Here is an 18,101-nt window from a genome sequence, read left to right on the forward strand (position 1 = left end):
ATTGCCTTATTTTAGATACAATTCATCACTTAGTACAAAAGCGCGCGGAGTCGTCTCCGCGCGTCCCTCTATTCTGACGTTTGATTCTCGTGTGACATTGACAATACGTCAATGTCACTATGACAGCAGCTCATTGGCTATAACGATACCGCTATTTTAACGTTTTATATTTTTCACAATTAACAGTAGTTACAAATACTAGCGGGTGCGGGTCTAGTATTTTTCTGTTGGTTGTCGTCATCATTAGCCTCACCTCATCATTATTGAATAGTAATCCACTGCTGAACATAATCCTACCTTTCAATATGCTCTATTTATTTTTAAGCCTGTCTTCAGCAATAGCATGATAAAAAAAAACTATGGTCATCTAATTTAAGTAAACATTTTTAATACTCACTACTAATTATTACTCTAATGAAAAAATAAAAATAAGCAAACGCAACCAAAGTAACATTTTAAAATTTCGAAGAAAAATATTTTTATAAATACTTTATAAAATATCGAGGTAAGTGTTAAAAACATTGTTTATTATAATTGATTATTTTTTTTAGCTGTTTTATTTGTCGGAAACGGAAATCAAACACGATCTAATAAGATGGCGGCACGCTAGCGCCACCGAGTTTAATGAGGTTTTCGACACCGCTCGGCGAGGAAGCGACCACTTGTTGTTGATCAGTCATCCTGTGAAGACTTTTTGAAAACTGTTGTGTCGTTTCTCTGTTCATAATTAACACGGTCATAAAAATTTAATGTATTCTAACGTTTACAATTGTTGAAATATAATTCCGTTAAGTGAAAACCCCGATACTATGCGTGTTGTATGTTGTGACAAGAGGGTAGCTGAAGATCTTCAAAACCACCCGACATCCGAACAAACGACGAGCCACCAATCTGCTTGTAACCATGGCTGTAACTACAGAGCTGAAACTTTATGCTGTAAGTACATACTGAAGTTACTACACATTTTGAGATCCGTTGTTTACTGTTTTAAAAATATTATTCGTAATTCTAATCTTCGTGTTTTCATATAACTTTCAGACTGAACATTATTTACATTTTTAACCGACTTCAAAAAAAGGAGGAGGTTCTCAATTCGAGTGTATGTTTTTTTATGTATGTTACCACAGAACTCGGTTAATTACTTATCAACCGATTTCCAAAATGGTCCCTTGTCACCAAGTCATGGTCTGATGATGGGATCCTTGGGAAATCGTGGACAATTCTCAAATTTTATAAGCACGTATAATATCGTTTTTCATATTATTTTATAAGTTATTCAAGCGTAAATGCGCCTGGAAATTATTATCCTATATTGATGAGCTGATGATAGAAAGTAAAACTCCTTAATGCTTAGGAGTTAGATGATAATTCTTTTAATTTTATAGAAACGTAGCTTCATATTTACGTTATTCAAGTGTTTGCATCAGGTTATCATCTTCATGAATTGGTGATATGGTAGGTACAACCCTTAACGCTTAGGAGTTGGAGGTTAATTCTTTCGTGTATTTATAAGGTGGGCTGACTGTTTAAGGTTTTTTTAGGTAGCCGATGTAGTAACCTGTATTTTGTAAGGAATAATTAACAAAAAATAAAACCGTCTTCAAAAAACATGCATTAAAAAGTAGAAAAACAATTACTTATTATTATTAGGACGAATTAATAAAGTATACCATGATTGATACTTTTGGAGTCGGTGTGCCGGCAAATTTCATACGTTTCATAATCTTGGCACCGCCTCCGAAAGTATCAATCATGGTATATAATAATTTGTCCTAATAAATAAGTAATTAGTTATTAATTTTCTACTTTTTGCATGTTTTTGGAGTCGGTTTTATTTCGTAAATGCATTTTTAAACTCGCGCACTTTTTTTCGGGTAACTTAAAGATATGGTGCTGGCAACATTGTTCTGTCTCTTTCTAACAGCATGCTCGCTCGTTTTTACAGCTGTCATTTTCATTCATTCGTATGGTGTCGTCTCTTTCATTGGTCTGACGCATTCGGTCCTTGGATTGGACAATAATCTGTCTAATCTGTGATTCAGTTGTCAGTTGCTGTCATAACCACGCGGTGTTTGGTTTGGTGTGTTGATCAGTTGCAGTGATTTTGAAATTAATTTGTTGCCGGTTTTCTCAATTCGATGTAATTTCTATGAGATAAATTGGCTTAGTTTAGATGGTTTTTGTTACTATCAGTGTTGTGCCGCATAATGAACTGGAATAATACGATTGACTGACTTGGTTTAGTTCCGAATTCTGAGAACTTGGATTTTAACATTTTTAGATTTGGTGAGTAATCCTTATTTTATATGAATCGTATTTCGTTTTCTCGTGTCTTGCTTTATTTTACTGTATTTAAAAGTTAGGATGATTTGAAACTAGTAGGTACAAATGTAATTTTTGTTTTTCCAAACTTAAAGCGTGTGTTCAGATACCGGGATAATTTGCAATGTGCTTTTAGAAAAATCTCAAAGAAAGTTCAATTTAAGTAAATACTTACTGCCAACTCTTTGACAAAACTGCAAAGGACTACTAACATCAATTAAAAAAAAAGTTAACAAAAAAAAGTAACAATATTATGTTCAAGTAATAACAATCTTAAGTTTTTATAGCAGACAATCATTAAAATAAACTCTTTTTCCTGTGTACTTATTTGATAGTTTTTTAAACCTTTCGTAATCATTAATTTTCCAATGTTAAGTCAGTCATTGGTCAGATACCTAATAAATTATAAATTGAATGTCTTACTGAAGGTTGAACAAAATTATGAAATTGTACTTTAAAGTTTAAAGTAAATCATATTTTAAAATTTACCCTCTTAGATTTAAAGGATCTACAGTACTCCTTGCCTAAGTCAATGTTAAATCTTGGTCAAAATTGAATTTAGTCATTTTTTGATGTGGGCCATGTTACAATCATACTTCAGGTGTAATGGCTAAGCCTTTACTGCTTTCCATGCGCGTATTTCGGGGGGGCCGGGGTCGCACGCCCCCCCCAGAATAGTCTGGTGCCCTCCAGAATGGTCTGGTGCCCTCCAGAATGGTCTGGTGCCCTCCAGAATGGTCTGGTGCCCTCCAGAATGGTCTGGTGCCCTCCAGAATGGTCTGGTGCCCTCCAGAATGTTGGACTACTGATTTGAAGATGATAGTTGATATTAAATTAACTCTCAGCTATGAACTAATTGCACCCCCCCATGCCATGTCACAAACCCAGGCCCCCTCTGAAAAATAACCCTAGATATGCCAATGCTTCTTTCATGTTTATTCTCTAAATGACTAAACATGAAACCAATGTTGAGTAAATTACTGTGAATTGTAACAACAAACACAAAATTATGCTGAGTCAGGTCTTGGATGGTCAATGGTAATATTGATGTGTGTGTGTGGTGTTTTTCACTGGTAATAAACTGATATTTTTCTTATACTCAAAAAGGTTGATTCAAATTTTGCATCAAATTGAATCAACCAGGTTGACCACTTTCCATATTTGTGGATATTTATTCTTAGCACCCCCTACATCTTTAAGTTTGTTTAAAGTTCATTAAATGTAATATTTTAGCAAATTATTTGTCTGTTATTTTGGCCATTACAAAAGATCTGAAATTTCTTCCAGTTCTTGTGCAACAAACACGTAATTACAGTCTTAACAGGTATTAACTTGATATAATTAATGTTATAAAAATTATCTAAAAGAAGGATGTGATAAAACATAAGTGCCTATGAATAAGAAAACCTGTGAATCATATTATTACAACTGTTAGTTCAACATTATCTTATCATGAAAATTAAATCACTACCTAAATGAAAACATTATTTTGTTAAAATAAAATTATTTAAAATTCATTAAAACTTGGAAGAATAAAAACAATTTTTGAGTAGGGTTTTTGATTAATGAATATCAAAATTACAACAATTAACAAATTATAATAAAAATAAATAATAATAACGTAGTTAGTAATACGTATTTTAAAACAAAAATGCGCGCGATAGTCTTCCTGAGATAGACTGATATTCTCGCGGGCGACGCCGCGGGCAAAAGCTAGTTATTGGTAAAAAAAACCTAATAGCGCGAGAGAAGGAATCTTTTGTTACCTAGGTAGGTATTACTTTTATAGCTTTTAGAAAATATACACGAAATACCACAGAATAACTAAGTAATAGTACCACTATACTAGCATACTGTCGCGTAATTTTTTAGATTTACCCATAGAACATTACGTAGTCTTAGTAAGCTGTAAATTGTATACAACTACATAAATACAATATAGTTTATTTTTGAGTAAAGAATTAAAACACCTGGTACATTACTTTATAAAGAGACAAAACAGGTTTTGTCTGTAGACTTTAGAGTTTAAAGCAGGTACCTACAAGGTGAAACGCTTTTTTAACCTTTATTTCTCATGTAATTTTTAATTCTCGAACCTCATTTTATCATTTCAACGTTGTAAATGTCTGGCGGTGACAAATAAGGCACTCGTCAACTTTACAATGAGTTTACTTGTCTTTTAATTATAATGGCTACAAAAACCAATATCTCAACAATATTTATTTAAAGACGCGTTGTAGAGTTAATTTAATCTTCCAAGCTACACGATAAACGTTAAAAGCTTATAATGAACAATGTGCTCTCAGTGGCTCTGGGGGTAGAACACAGCATCGCTCTTGGCCCCGCGGTAATTAGCTGTTTAATCACTCTAGCTCGGTGCAGTTGATGCAACCCCGCTTCCGAGAAGGCTATCAGCGCAGCCCGCGAAGGAGCGGCAAATTGCCCACAGATATGTGTGCCTAGGGTTGCCAGGTGTCCGGTCAAATATTATCTTGTCCGGCCTGTCCGGGTTTGTTAGGCTTTTTATGTGGCTGCCGAGCCAGTCGAAAGTCGAGCCACAGAATAATATCGAGCACACCTGGGCATGGGATCTTGGGCTACTGATATAAAGATGATAGTTGATAGTCATGAGTTCGGCTTTTGTGTTTTTGAACCTGGCAACCCTATGTGTGCCGTGTGTACGTAATTGCAAAAATCACTCGGCTCGCCGGTACGAGCTTACGGCCCTTGTATTACTCATGTGCTACTGATGTCTAACATACTTACGTAGCCATAATATAATCATATTATCTAAATAAACGTATGTACAATTGTAACCGCGCTACCCATAATATGTGGTTGTCATACCCTTAGATGTAACATACCTGTTGTAACTGTACTGTTGACATAACGATAAAATTATGTATTTTTGTGCTAAACCCATAAATAGGTATTTGGGAAGTAATGATTAACTTAAGGGTTATAAAAGCTTGTAATAAGTTGGATGGAACCAAACCACCAATTCCACCAATTTTCCACATCTATGTGATGCAATTTTTTCATTTTTTTTAAAGCCGTTGCGCATGGATCATATTTAGACGCAAATGCTATCATTGTTATCAATAACCGCATAGCGCAGTCATCATCATTGTATTTTTTGATGCAATATACTCTTAGCATTGGTTACAAATCCAATAGTGTCAGTTTAGTTTGATGTGTTGCACCTACATTACCGAAATTATACTGAGAGATCCATCAACTATCGCCATTGAACGCGGTATCCATCAAAGCCTAATGAACGGCTTCAGTATTCAGGTTTCGAGCTCGTTCGCATGAAGGAATTACCATCCCAAGGCGTTTGTAACCAACATTAATCAGTGGCGATTTATGCACTGCTATCACTAGATAGCAGTGTATGGTGTAAAGTTTAGTCTGTCTCAGATAACTCATCATCATCTCAGCCATAGGACCTCCACTGCTGAACATAGGCCTCCCCCAATGCTTTCCATGTTGCCCGGTTGGTAGCTGCCTGCGTCCAGCGCCTTCCTGCTGCCTTTATGATGTCGTCGGTCCACCTTGTGGGTGGACGTCTCACGCTGCGATAAGTAGTGGCTATCTATTTTAATAAATCCGTAAAAGTGCATTAGATAAATTAGTCACTGAAATCTCTGCAGTAAAAAAAAAATGCGTTGATGATTTATTAATTTGCGTTCATCATTCAAAATCAGATTTTACTCGTTTTTAACCAACTTCTTAGAGCGTAATATTTGCCACCTCTACAGGTATGATTAATTACTCTGGTAATTAATTACAATAGGTGAATTAGGTGTACCACTGTGTGCCACAATGTAAAAAGTTTGTGAGTACATTCGCGCAGACAATACAAATCAATTAATGATCTCACATACGCCGCGATCGTTAATGTGATACACGAACATCATAATAGTTATTATTCTGTATCACACAATATGTTTACATAGTTATTTAATTTTTAGCGTTAAGAGTCGCATCTCAAACTAATTTGAAAATTATAATTTTTTCAAGTTATTTATAATTTTCAAATATGTTTACAGTCAACAGAGTGTACCAGCAGTCCAGCATAATATCAGACTAAAAAATATTTGACGCAAAACACCACCTGTCTGTTACAAATTAACATGACGCTTAAGTGTAAAGCTTTTGGAAATCATTGGGGGAAGCCTATGTTCAGCAGTAGACGTCCTATGGCTGAAATGATGATGACGATGATGGTGAAAGTGTAAAGCTTAAAGTGTCCCGTAGGGCCCGTATACGTGACAAAAGTAAACCGGATGCTATTCTAGTTACTCTAGAAAGAGTATCTTTACTCAGTCCAATGAGGTAGTCTATTATGAACCCATTAATTGACATCGATTGATATTTTCAAATTAATTTACTATTCATGCACATCCTGGTAGATCCTGGCAATTTTTTGACGTTTGAAAACATCAGCTTCGTGCCTGAACAAAATAAAACCATTACGTCAATCAATTACCTTAGAAACTGCCATTTCATGTATCAATGCTGCTTTATTAATAATTTCAATTTACTTCGAAGGTAGAATGACTTACCTCTTTTGCATTTTAATAAATTTCCTTGTTTATTGTTATTAGTTCTTAGACTTTCAGCGGTAAACGGGAAGTCTTTATTATGAGTCAATAGTTAATATTCTTGTCTTTTTCATTAGACAAATAAGTAGGTAGTTTTTATATTTATTGTTCAAGGTAGGCTATTGGTAAAATACAAACGGAATACTTTTACCATCAATGAAACGGTTTAGCAGATAGCTCTGCCTATTTAATTTTAATTAGCTACTATGCAAAGCATGTCCCTGCACTTATAATAGATTTCATTATATTAATTCTCATAACTAATCCAATCATCATTTATGACAGCTACCAAGATGTCAGCTAAAAGTTCAAACCTAACTCGCACCGAAAAAAATACCCAGTGCATTACCATTGTGTTACCATTAAGTGGTTAATGTCGTTCCGAGAACTTAGGGCCCAGTCACTCGCTCCACTGCCATATTCGTAGAATTATAGGTCATTCGTTTAGTCAGTATTTCGTTCGGCATACAAGCCATTCGCTTTTTCCATTACATACCGAAATGAATATTTAAAAACAGTTCTATGAACTTAGTCACACCCCTCCCACCTAAAGCACGACATCACTTTCAAAATACCCGGTCATTAAAAAAATATTTCAATAAAAACAATACGAAATATTTTTCTTCTGTTGTATTTTTAAAAATATTCGAACACGCAATGGCATATTAAATGTTGAAAAAACATGTATAATATCTATGAATTATTATTTACACGTTCACATCCAGGTATCGTTTCGAGTTCATACTAACAATATTTTGCTGTAAGGCATGCGTGTCCTGAAGGTTGGAGACTCTACACTCGAAGTTGTCGACAATTATGTATACCTGGGACAAACAGTCCAGTTAGGTAGGTCCAACTTCGAGAAAGAGGTCAATCGTCGAATCCAACTCGGATGGGCAGCGTTCGGGAAGCTTCGCCATATACTCATGTCCGAAATACCGCAGTGTCTCAAGACGAAAGTCTTCGAGCAGTGTGTGTTGCCAGTGTTGACATATGGATCCGAAACGTGGTCGCTTACTATGGGCCTCATAAGAAGGCTCAAGGTCACCCAAAGGGCGATGGAGAGGGCTATGCTCGGAGTTTCCCTGCGTGATCGAATCAGAAATGAGGAGATCCGTAGGAGAACCAAAGTAACCGACATAGCTCGCAGAATTGCTAAAATCAAGTGGCAGTGGGCGGGGCACATAGCTCGTAGAGACGATGGCCGTTGGGGCAGGAAAGTTCTCGAGTGGCGACCACGGGCTGGAAAACGTAGCGTGGGCAGGCCTCCTACTAGGTGGACCGACGATCTGGTAAAGGTCGCGGGAAGAGCCTGGATGCGGGCAGCGCAGGACCGTTCATTGTGGAAAACCTTGGGGGAGGCCTTTGTCCAGCAGTGGACGTCATTTGGCTGAAACGATGCGTGTCAAACAGACGCATAAAAAGTCAAATTGTCTAGAGCCACTGGCGATAGGCAAGAACTGTAAAATTTTATAATAAATAATATACAAAGCTCTTATGAGGAAATACACAATTACCTCCTCATTTATTAATCTTTGTATTTTAGTTAATTCTCCTGTGAGGCCGAAAAAAGAAAGATAAAAGCTTGCATCAAAAGTTGTGATTATTTTGCACGGAAGGTAAAATAATCTTCCAGTATTAAAACAGGTACATATTAAAAACAACTCGAACAAACACGTTCAAAGTCACAAACAACATCAGTTTTAACTGTTACTGTTACGTAAATAAAACCAATTTATTCAGAGCTTGTCAGTTTTAACTAAAAATATTATTGTTTGTCGACGAATATCGTACTTAGAAGCGTTTACAATAACTTGTCTTGTACGACTTGTACCTAGTTTGAACACAAACAATAGTGCGAACAACAAAGCTATAGGTAGAAATGACGAGGTCTACGCTGTACCGAGAATTGTTAGGGCTAAACCCCCATTATCATAATCCTTGGACTTTCTATCGAAGTACTTTCAATTGTTTCTGATACACCGGCGAACCAGTTCGATTGTTGCCAATAATTACTTAGGTTCAATTATGAGAACACAAGTAATTCAAGGAAAAGGGGGAAGCAGTAGTACTTGTTCATAAATTATATTAGCGTGGTAATTCTTTTAAAAAACCTGTTTTTTTTTACTGACAGCTAAAATACCATAAATACTTAATCCGGATTATGTCTGACGAACAATGTTAACCCGCCGAGCGTAAGGTTGGAAAAAGTAACAAATAGCGCTAGGTGGGTGTAGCACACCCAGATCGTGATTGTGTGGTTATTATACACTATTATTTTAAATATCTATTTTCTTTGATATTAAACTGATATTTAGTTATATTTTGAACTTATTTAAAAAACAAATTACAGTAAATAATTTAGCAATGTTATTTATTTAAGAAATTAAGAAAATTAACAATTAGAACTTACAATGGCACATGTTTATGATTTTTTGTCAAAAATATGAAAACAAAAACAATAAAGACTATTTTTTCTTTAAATAGACTCAACATAAGAACAAAATAACACTAAAATGGATAATAAAACTAATAAAAAGATACTTAATTCGTTTTGAGATTTTGTGCAGTTTTTACAGATGAATTTTTGGTACTGTGAACCATTTTGTTCCATGTTTTCCCAACAAATAACTACCATTGCCTTCGCCATCCTTCATGCTGCCCTTTGTCATACATCTCCTACTCCTGTGTCACTTTCAAAATTTCTATCGTTGTCATCATCAATATTTTGGTCACTACCAGACTTGTCGGAAGAACTGACTTCAGTTTGTTTGAAAAGACCTGATAATCTATTTGATTATCTTCGTAAGACATTCTAGATATTTAGCCTGAAGAAAAACCAAAAAAATCGATAAAATAATAAAAACAAAATAAAATGTGTTTGATCAAATTCGTTACAAGTAGCGTAAGGCGGGTGTCACGCACCCGCGGACAGCTTCAACCTCGTCCTCAGCATACCCCGGGCGGCAGTCGCCTGAAACAGTGGCAAGGGACGCTTCCGTATGTCCCTCCGCGCAGCTACTCAAGCGCACGAAGCATAACAACAATTCGTTATTAAAATATTAATCGATTTTTCAAGGTCTGGGTGTACCACACCCAACCTTACGCTCGCCGGGTTAAATACTTGTTTCTTTACTGCATTGTTTTATTGTCAAACAGTGAGCAGTAATGTAAAGGACAGCATATCTGAGTAAATGATTCATAAGCGGCCTTCTCGGGAGTGTAATGAGTGTTATTTTTATTTTCCTTCCAGTTTCACAAAGCGGTGCGTTGTTTGAGAGAATTGCACGTGTTGTAATACCCTTTTTCCCTTTTCATGTAATATTCAAAATACTAATACCGCTGGAATTTATGAAATTGTTAGTTACCAAATTGAGACTAAAATAATTTTGTGTATTAACCCCAGCGGTAAAGTGGAGCGTTTTTGAATAATACTTAACAGTTAAATTAAATACTGTTTATTATCTAACCACCACAATACAGATACTGTTTAGTTTAAATAAGGTTAGGCAAGTATTTATTGTGATAATAAAATTAACCATCGGACGAGCAGCTGGTATTTGTTCATATAGGTTCTAATCGCATCCTCCAAAACGGCTCTACCGGCCGAAAAATCCTAGATTTCGAAAGCTTTCATTTTTGTAACGTGAAATGTGGATTTTCTTTGGATATGATTATTCTTTTGTCTTTTATCTAATGTTTCTTCTTTTCCTAGCCCTTTTTCCCATTATCTAATGCAAGTGATATAAATTATCTGACAGCTTGTGCTCAAAACATTTTTTTGTTTTCAACAGATAATGACGTGGTTGCTCCTGACGCTAGGCGTCTTGTCCACGGCGGCTGCCACCACGGCCGCTGGGTACTGCTCAGTCAACACACTGCCCACCAACTCCTCGTGGATGCAGTTCACCAAGGAGCCAGTGCCTCTAGAATACGGCTTTGAAGACAAATTCAAGAGCATCCACTGCTGCGTGAAAGGATACAGGAGTATCGAATGGTAAGTCTTAAACTACTTTCACTTAGGCTGAGTTGCACCACCTTATTTTTACCCGACTACGGCAAAGCAAAAGGAGGGTTATGATTTTGACAGGCTATGTATGTATGTATGTATGTATGTATGTATGTTCATGTGTACCCTCGTAACTTCTAAACTACTTATCAGAATTCGACAAATGACATATCATTAGAAGCGTCTTAATTGTCCGCTGGTTATAGGCTATATGGCGTTTCACAAAATCTAATGTGGCGCTCTCTAGCGGACAAAACATACAGAGTAAAAAAATAAAGTTAAGATAAATATGCCGTGTTTGGTATCATTTGAAAGCGCTTTACTTGTACATTTTGAATATATATATGGGTGTTTCTCTGCTATTTGGAAAATCGTCCATACAAGACTGTCCTGAAGTAATTTTATTAAATGTTGAGAAATTTTGTTAACGAAATTCAGGGCAATAGTAATTTAAATACATATCTAAAAAAAGCCCACACATTTTCCCCTTAGTTTTTGAGTTATTGGCGATTTTTCGCAAAATTGCGACAGGGGAATGTTGCAACCACCCAGGGGAATGTATTATGGACAAAAACAATTAGTATTTTTCTTTGAATAAACAAACTCTTTATTTTTCTTTGCTATTATAAAAATATGTAAGTTTTTGAAACAAAAAATATTATTATTAAAACAAATATTACTAATTTATAATGACTTTTCTTAAGCCTAATAACAGTAGCATTAAACTTAACGAACAATTAAGTTTTAAGACTTAAATTGTATGACACTAAAGTCAGTCTTTATAATAATCAAAAATGTAGTATCCTGCCTTTTAAAACAGAACCAAAAAAATACAAAAAGTAATAAACAAAAAACATTATTACTGCTAATTTTTGTTTTTTGACCCCGTTTCTGGTGAATGTAATATTGAAACGCTATTCTTGTTATTTCGTGTTGGGTCAGATGATCTTAAAAAGGCGCCTGATGTTCTTCTGCGAAATCTTCTGAATCAGATGTAGGTATTTTCCCTTCCGAAATTATTTGTTCATTATCATCATCATCATTTCAGCCATAGGACGTCCACTGCTGAACATAGGCCTCCCTCAAAGACTTCCATGTTGATCGATTCGTAGCGGCCTGCGTCCAGCGCCTTCCTACTACCTTTATAATGTTGTCGGTCCACCTTGTGTACCGTAAAACGCAGCGTGGGACGTCCACGCGGCCTCCACTACAGAACCTTGCTGCCGATGGGCCATCAGTTCTGCGTACTATGTGCCTTCCTATTGCCACTTCAGCTTGCTAATCCGTCGAGCTATGTCACCGACTTTAGTTCGTTTACGGATCTCCTCATTTCTGATTCGATCTCGTAAAGAAACACAAATTATTTGTTATGTCTTCATGACTTTCTTTTTTGCACGAAACTTAGCACAGTGCTCCCTCCAAACCTTTTTTACAGCCTTATGCTCACGACAACTCATATCTTTAACTGATTTTATTTAAAGTTTTTCTTTTTTCTTCTTTTTTTCAATTTTTCTTTTAGGGTAATGTTTCAAGTCGATGATATCATAATTGCACAACTATACGTTTTTATTCTAGAAATTCTTCTCATGTTTCGCGTAGCTTCTTTTTCGGTGAAATTTTGAGATAATACCTACTAAAAAGACGTTAGTTTAGTGGTCAAAACCTAGGAAAACAGTAGTATGAACATTCCCCTGTGGTATGAACAGTACCCTGTGCTATGAAATGACAGGGGAATGTTCGCCAGGGGAATGTTATTTTTACGTGAATACTTCATAAAACAATATCATTTAAAAACATTAAAATAAACGCAACTTATGTGGCTACATACTAGAAGATTAATTAATTTAAACAAATTATCGTTATTAAAACTCTTAAAATAGTAAAAAAAAGGCTCACCAGGGGAATGTTTTCACTGACGGCCGAGACGCGTGGTTCACCAGATGACGCAGTAGTAGCATTAAACAAAATAGCGGCTGCCCACTAGCTACACAACTGAACAACCTTAACACCTATTGCGTTCCGTTTTGCGATCTAAGTGCTTTGCGCCAAAACTAAATATGACTTTAAACCGGTTTTAAAATTTTAACAGGGGAATGTTTTAATAATTTGAGGACAGCATTCTCAGAAGGATATTTTGATTAAAATTATATTGTAAACATTGTTTGTGATGTATTAAGATGCTAACTGTTATTGTTAATGTATTTGGATATTTTTTATTCAAATATCAACAGCAATATAATAAACATTTGTTACAATATGTGTAATTCTGGAAAAGGGACGTACCAGGGGACTGTGATTTGAGACGTTTGAGGTTATTTATTCGAATATTCCATGATTAAATTACTAAATATGCTATGTCATGCTAAGAATACCTAATTCTATGTCGGTATTGAAACAAAAACCTGAGAAATTTTAAGGTTTACTACATAAATTTAGCTTGGGACAGCGATTTTCCATTTAGTGGAGAAATGCCCATATATTACTAGCATTTGCTTGTGACTTTACCTGTATTCATGGGCTAATTGCATATAATTCACATCTTTTCGTTCATAGCTTCTTTACTACTTATTAGTTCATCAATTTAACTTTTGTTTTCACAAATACACTTTATCACCAAAATAGTACAAATAATAAAAAGTAAAAAAACTAAAACCCAACTACGACAAAAAACGACGCTGAAAAAGTATAAAACAAGATTTTCAGAATACTAAACTGAACAAAGTTGCTAATGTAGTTGCATAGTAATTTTCATGTTTGGAAAGGCGTAGTCACACGTTACATATACCTACCTACCGTAGCACTTTGACAACGTGTGACTGCGGTTTTCCAAACATGAAAATTACTATGCAACTACATTAGCAACTTTGTTCAGTTTAGTATTCTGAAAATCTTGTTTTATACTTTTTCAGCGTCGTTTTTTGTCGTAGTTGGGTTTTAGTTTTTTTACTTTTTATTATAACCGTAACAATAACGATAACCGACGCTTTTTGTATGGAGTTTGATAGATTTTTGACGTTTGTCAAAGTTAAAGTAAGATGGCGCAACTCAGCCTTCTGCACGGTTTCCTTTATCATTTTCCTTTGTTGGCTTTCTACTATCTCAGTTTACAAGTTGTTTTGCAGCTTCGCGTACATTTATTTGTTTTATATTTGGTTTTATTGATGAAATAAATATTTTACCGCGACAAGCATCACAGATAGCAGTTTGTGCGTTTTAGTCTTGTTGCAGCGTATTTTTTGCGCCCCCACTCCATAGCAGTAATGCCATTTTCAATCGGAACTCGATCGTAATTTACTGCACCCAGTATGTACCGAGTATTTAGCTAATTGGACTGACAGAAGATTTGAGATTCTTCCAAGTTCAATAATGCCAAGTGTTCTATTGCGTGTATTTTTTTAAGTCGTTGGTCCTGCTCAATATTTCAAGCACGCCATGTGAACCATAAGGGCAGAAATACACTGATGAGCAATGCACAGGTGTGTGATGTGAAGACACAAAATTTCTCAGAAATTGCGGCCATTGTATGCGCAAAAATACTCTTCGATAATAATAAATAGGACTTGCGAGACGGGAAACTTGTGTAATTAATAATTACATTTTATAATAATGAAATTGAATAGTCATTAAGTATTTAATTTAATTTGTGACATCGAGAAACTGGCTTAATTCCTAAAAATAAGTTTTATTAGCATTAACTTCACTTAACTGTATATTAAAATAATGTATCTGAATAAAAAATACATCCTTCCTTCTTTATCGTTACAGTTAATTTTAGCAGCAAAGTGACCGGACGTTGAAAAAATTACACCTTTCCCTAATTAGTTGGCCGAGTAAACCATTTGTGTCGTTAAATAAATTTGATTTTATTACTTTCTGAAATGAACCGTTGCAAGCGAATTGCCATATAATGATAATCGCTTTAAGTCAATTTGCTATGAAACACATTGAACGTTTTTTCCCGAACAAATATGGGACTCGAGTGTATGTAATTAATTGCTAATTAGTGACATCGCGAGTCACGCAACATTGCGCGTCGATTTATGCGCCTATAACTAATTTTACTAAGAATACCTATGACCTGAAAAGTTAATAAGAACGTTGAAGTACTATCTTCTTTTTCATATGCATATTATAAAATAATTCGACGGAATATTTAACTCGCATAATATTGGCTAATCATTCGCTACGCTATTAATTCTGGAAATTGGAAGGTGTGTACTCGATGAAATCATTGTGTAATATTAATATTACCATTATCAATAAATATGATATCATGGACACGGGCGGATAAAGGTTACAAGGTTTTTTAGTTCCACAATGTTATTAATATTAAACAAATACCCAAGTAGTTAAAGATTTCTTCAGAAAAGCTACCGCATCGATCGTTGGCAACTGGCCGTAAACGAAAAAATAAACCATTATAGCAACACTAACTTGATGCTAATATTAAACTCTTCACAGGAATTCTCGGTTCCATGAAAAAATTAATTGACATTAATTGGTTAAATTCAATTATAGCGAGTATTGGATCTCGTTCATGCTAACCCTTGCTGATGTTTTTATACGCCGGCCGAGAGCTGCTCAAAGGTTTTGAAAGTATAATGCACATCAATATACGTAGCATGATTGCACCTGGTGCGAAAACAAGTGCGCTTCTGAGAATTGGTGATTGCCAGTCGTTACTTCGCCCGCCGCGCCTCGCCCCGCGCGCATCTCACCAACCCAACCTGACATTCTATCTGCAAAAAATAATGCCCACCACGTCTATCTTGACTCGTCTCCGCATCGATTATCGAGCGTCAAATTAAATTTGCCCATCTATGGTCACCTCATCCATTGCTTATAGTTTCTATTTTCCTAAAGTAACCATTTTAATGGGCACCCGAGTTGTAATGTGTATAGCGGCTCCGGATTTAATCCAGCGTACATCTTTTTTGATATTTATTATTATGATCTTGTTTTCAACCGACTTCAAAAAAAGGAGGAGGTTCTCAATTCGACCCGTATGTTTTTTTTTTTCTATGTTTGTTACGCGATAACTCCGCCAATTATGAACCGATTTGAACAAATCTTTTTTCAGCGTATAGGTAATACCTCAAGGGTGGTCCCATTTAAATTTAATAATAAAAAAAACAACCCCCAAGGGTGGAAAATTGGGGATGAACTTTTTTATACGCAATATCTCCGCCGATTATAAACCAATTAGAACGATTACTTTTTTGTTGAATAGGTATTATCAAAAGGGTGATTTCATGCGAATTTGAAGAAAATATTTCACCCCCAAGGGTGGAAAATTGGGGATGAACTTTTTTATAATATACATTAAGAATATGGTCTCAATGTACTGCCTACTTTCAGTGGTAACATCAAGGTAATAATTAGTTAACTAAAAAGCAAGAAATAAGTTAAATTTTATAAAATAAAATAAAACCGACTCCAAAAAACCTACACTAAAAAGTAGAATAATAATTACTAATTACCTACTTATTTATTAGGACGAATTATTAATATTTATGTAGGTATACCATGATTGATACTTTTGGAGTCGGTGCAGGCAAACTTTACATGTTTCATAATCTTGGCACCGACTCCAGAAGTATCAATCATGGTATACCTACATAAATATTAATAATTCGTCCTAATAAATAAGTAGGTAATTAGTAATTATTATTCTACTTTTTAGTGTAGGTTTTTTGGAGTCGGTTTTTTTTTTATAAAATTTATCAAATGATAAAGCTCCGTATTTTTCGGCGTTATTGCCAAGATATTACTGGATTAACTGGATAACACGTGTCTGTTAAAAGTAATAAATCATACCGTTCTTGGTACAGGCATATTTTTATTAAAAGGTTTTATTCCTAACTTTGGAAAAGGAAGAAACAGATCCCTAGCTGTGAACTTCTATTTTCTTCCCTTTTTGTTAGGACTAACTTAGTCTTGATTGATTTAGTTTTAAACTCTACATACAGTTTACTTGGGTTTACTTATCAAATCAAATCAAATCAAATTAGTTTATTGCAATTGTAGGTACATATCTTAGTTTACTTGGCAAGATCTACATCTTGCCTGCTCTACAGGAGTTGCAGTTATCGGACTTAAGTGACTGCTGATTGATATTACAAGTCAATAAATTAATATTAAGTGAGTAATAAATGCCTTGTAGATGATAGCATTAAACTGCCTAGTAGTATGCTTTATAGATTAACAAAATGCGCTGGGCGTGAGTCATAAAACAGTTGATATGAACTACGTCGTCGTCGCGCCAGCGGATTATATCATTCCTTACTTGTTTTGACTTGTCGTAGAAAAACACACAATGTGATTAAACCTTATGACATATTATTATATTCATATAAGTAATATTATGAAATACTAATACATATTTGCATATTATGTAAACGGAAGATCTTTAAACCAGAGTAGGACCTTGAACAAAGCCGATGACCTAACAAGCACTGTCTGCTACCGTATCAAATCAAGTTTGTTGCTAATCACCAAAGCGCTAAGCAGCACAAAAGCTTCAGCAGCCCCTGTTTTACGACTATTGTCTTCTTAGGTAGTCACTATTGGGTGTTAATTGCGTCATCTAACTCGACAATATATGCAGGATTAGTTTCGTGTAGACCATGTGTAACATGTACACATGTATGTACGTTCTCGGCTTCATAAACGCCTACATTGGTAACTTTAAAATAACCTAGCATATTACTGTGAAACGTGTCGTAGAGCGAACGTCATTATTTCGCCATAACGACACGACAACGCTCGTGATAGTTTACTTACCGGAGACAGTTCTAAGAACCGCGTACATTATTTCCTGCGTTATAGTTTTCTACAGCAAAAAACACTTGCAAATATTCAAATCGATAAAAAGTGTACTGCTACTTTAATGTTTGCTTTTATATCCTTAGTGAATGTCATGTGTAATTTATCGTGGACAGATCCGTATCCTGCAATAAAAAGTATTTTCGCTGCACAATGAAAAGTGTCTTCATAGGGGTTTCTCACAGCCTTTTTAAGTCATCGTAAACTGCATTGTTCTTTTGAAAGTTTGCTCCATTCTTTTAACTTTTCAACTGTCAAAATGGGTGGAGATTGTTGGACAATTTGCCAGTTTGATGGTCACCCATCGGTCAAGCGCGGAGCGAGAGTGGGCCGGGTGG

At 35.3% G+C, this 18,101-nt stretch overlaps 1 protein-coding gene across 1 annotated transcript in view; it reads left to right on the forward strand.

Annotated features, from left to right (window-relative positions):
- Positions 1–1,970: 1,970 nt before the first annotated feature.
- Positions 1,971–18,101, forward strand: part of LOC135082652 (uncharacterized) — a 57,614-nt gene continuing 41,483 nt past the window's right edge. The window contains exons 1-2 of the mRNA XM_063977447.1: positions 1,971–2,286; positions 10,724–10,926. Coding sequence (XP_063833517.1) covers positions 10,727–10,926 — 200 coding nt within the window. The 5' untranslated portion in view covers positions 1,971–2,286; positions 10,724–10,726. The remainder of the gene's footprint in view (positions 2,287–10,723; positions 10,927–18,101) is intronic.

The sequence above is a fragment of the Ostrinia nubilalis genome, chromosome 2 (genome assembly GCF_963855985.1).
Source record: "Ostrinia nubilalis chromosome 2, ilOstNubi1.1, whole genome shotgun sequence".
Lineage (NCBI taxonomy): Eukaryota > Metazoa > Arthropoda > Insecta > Lepidoptera > Crambidae > Ostrinia > Ostrinia nubilalis.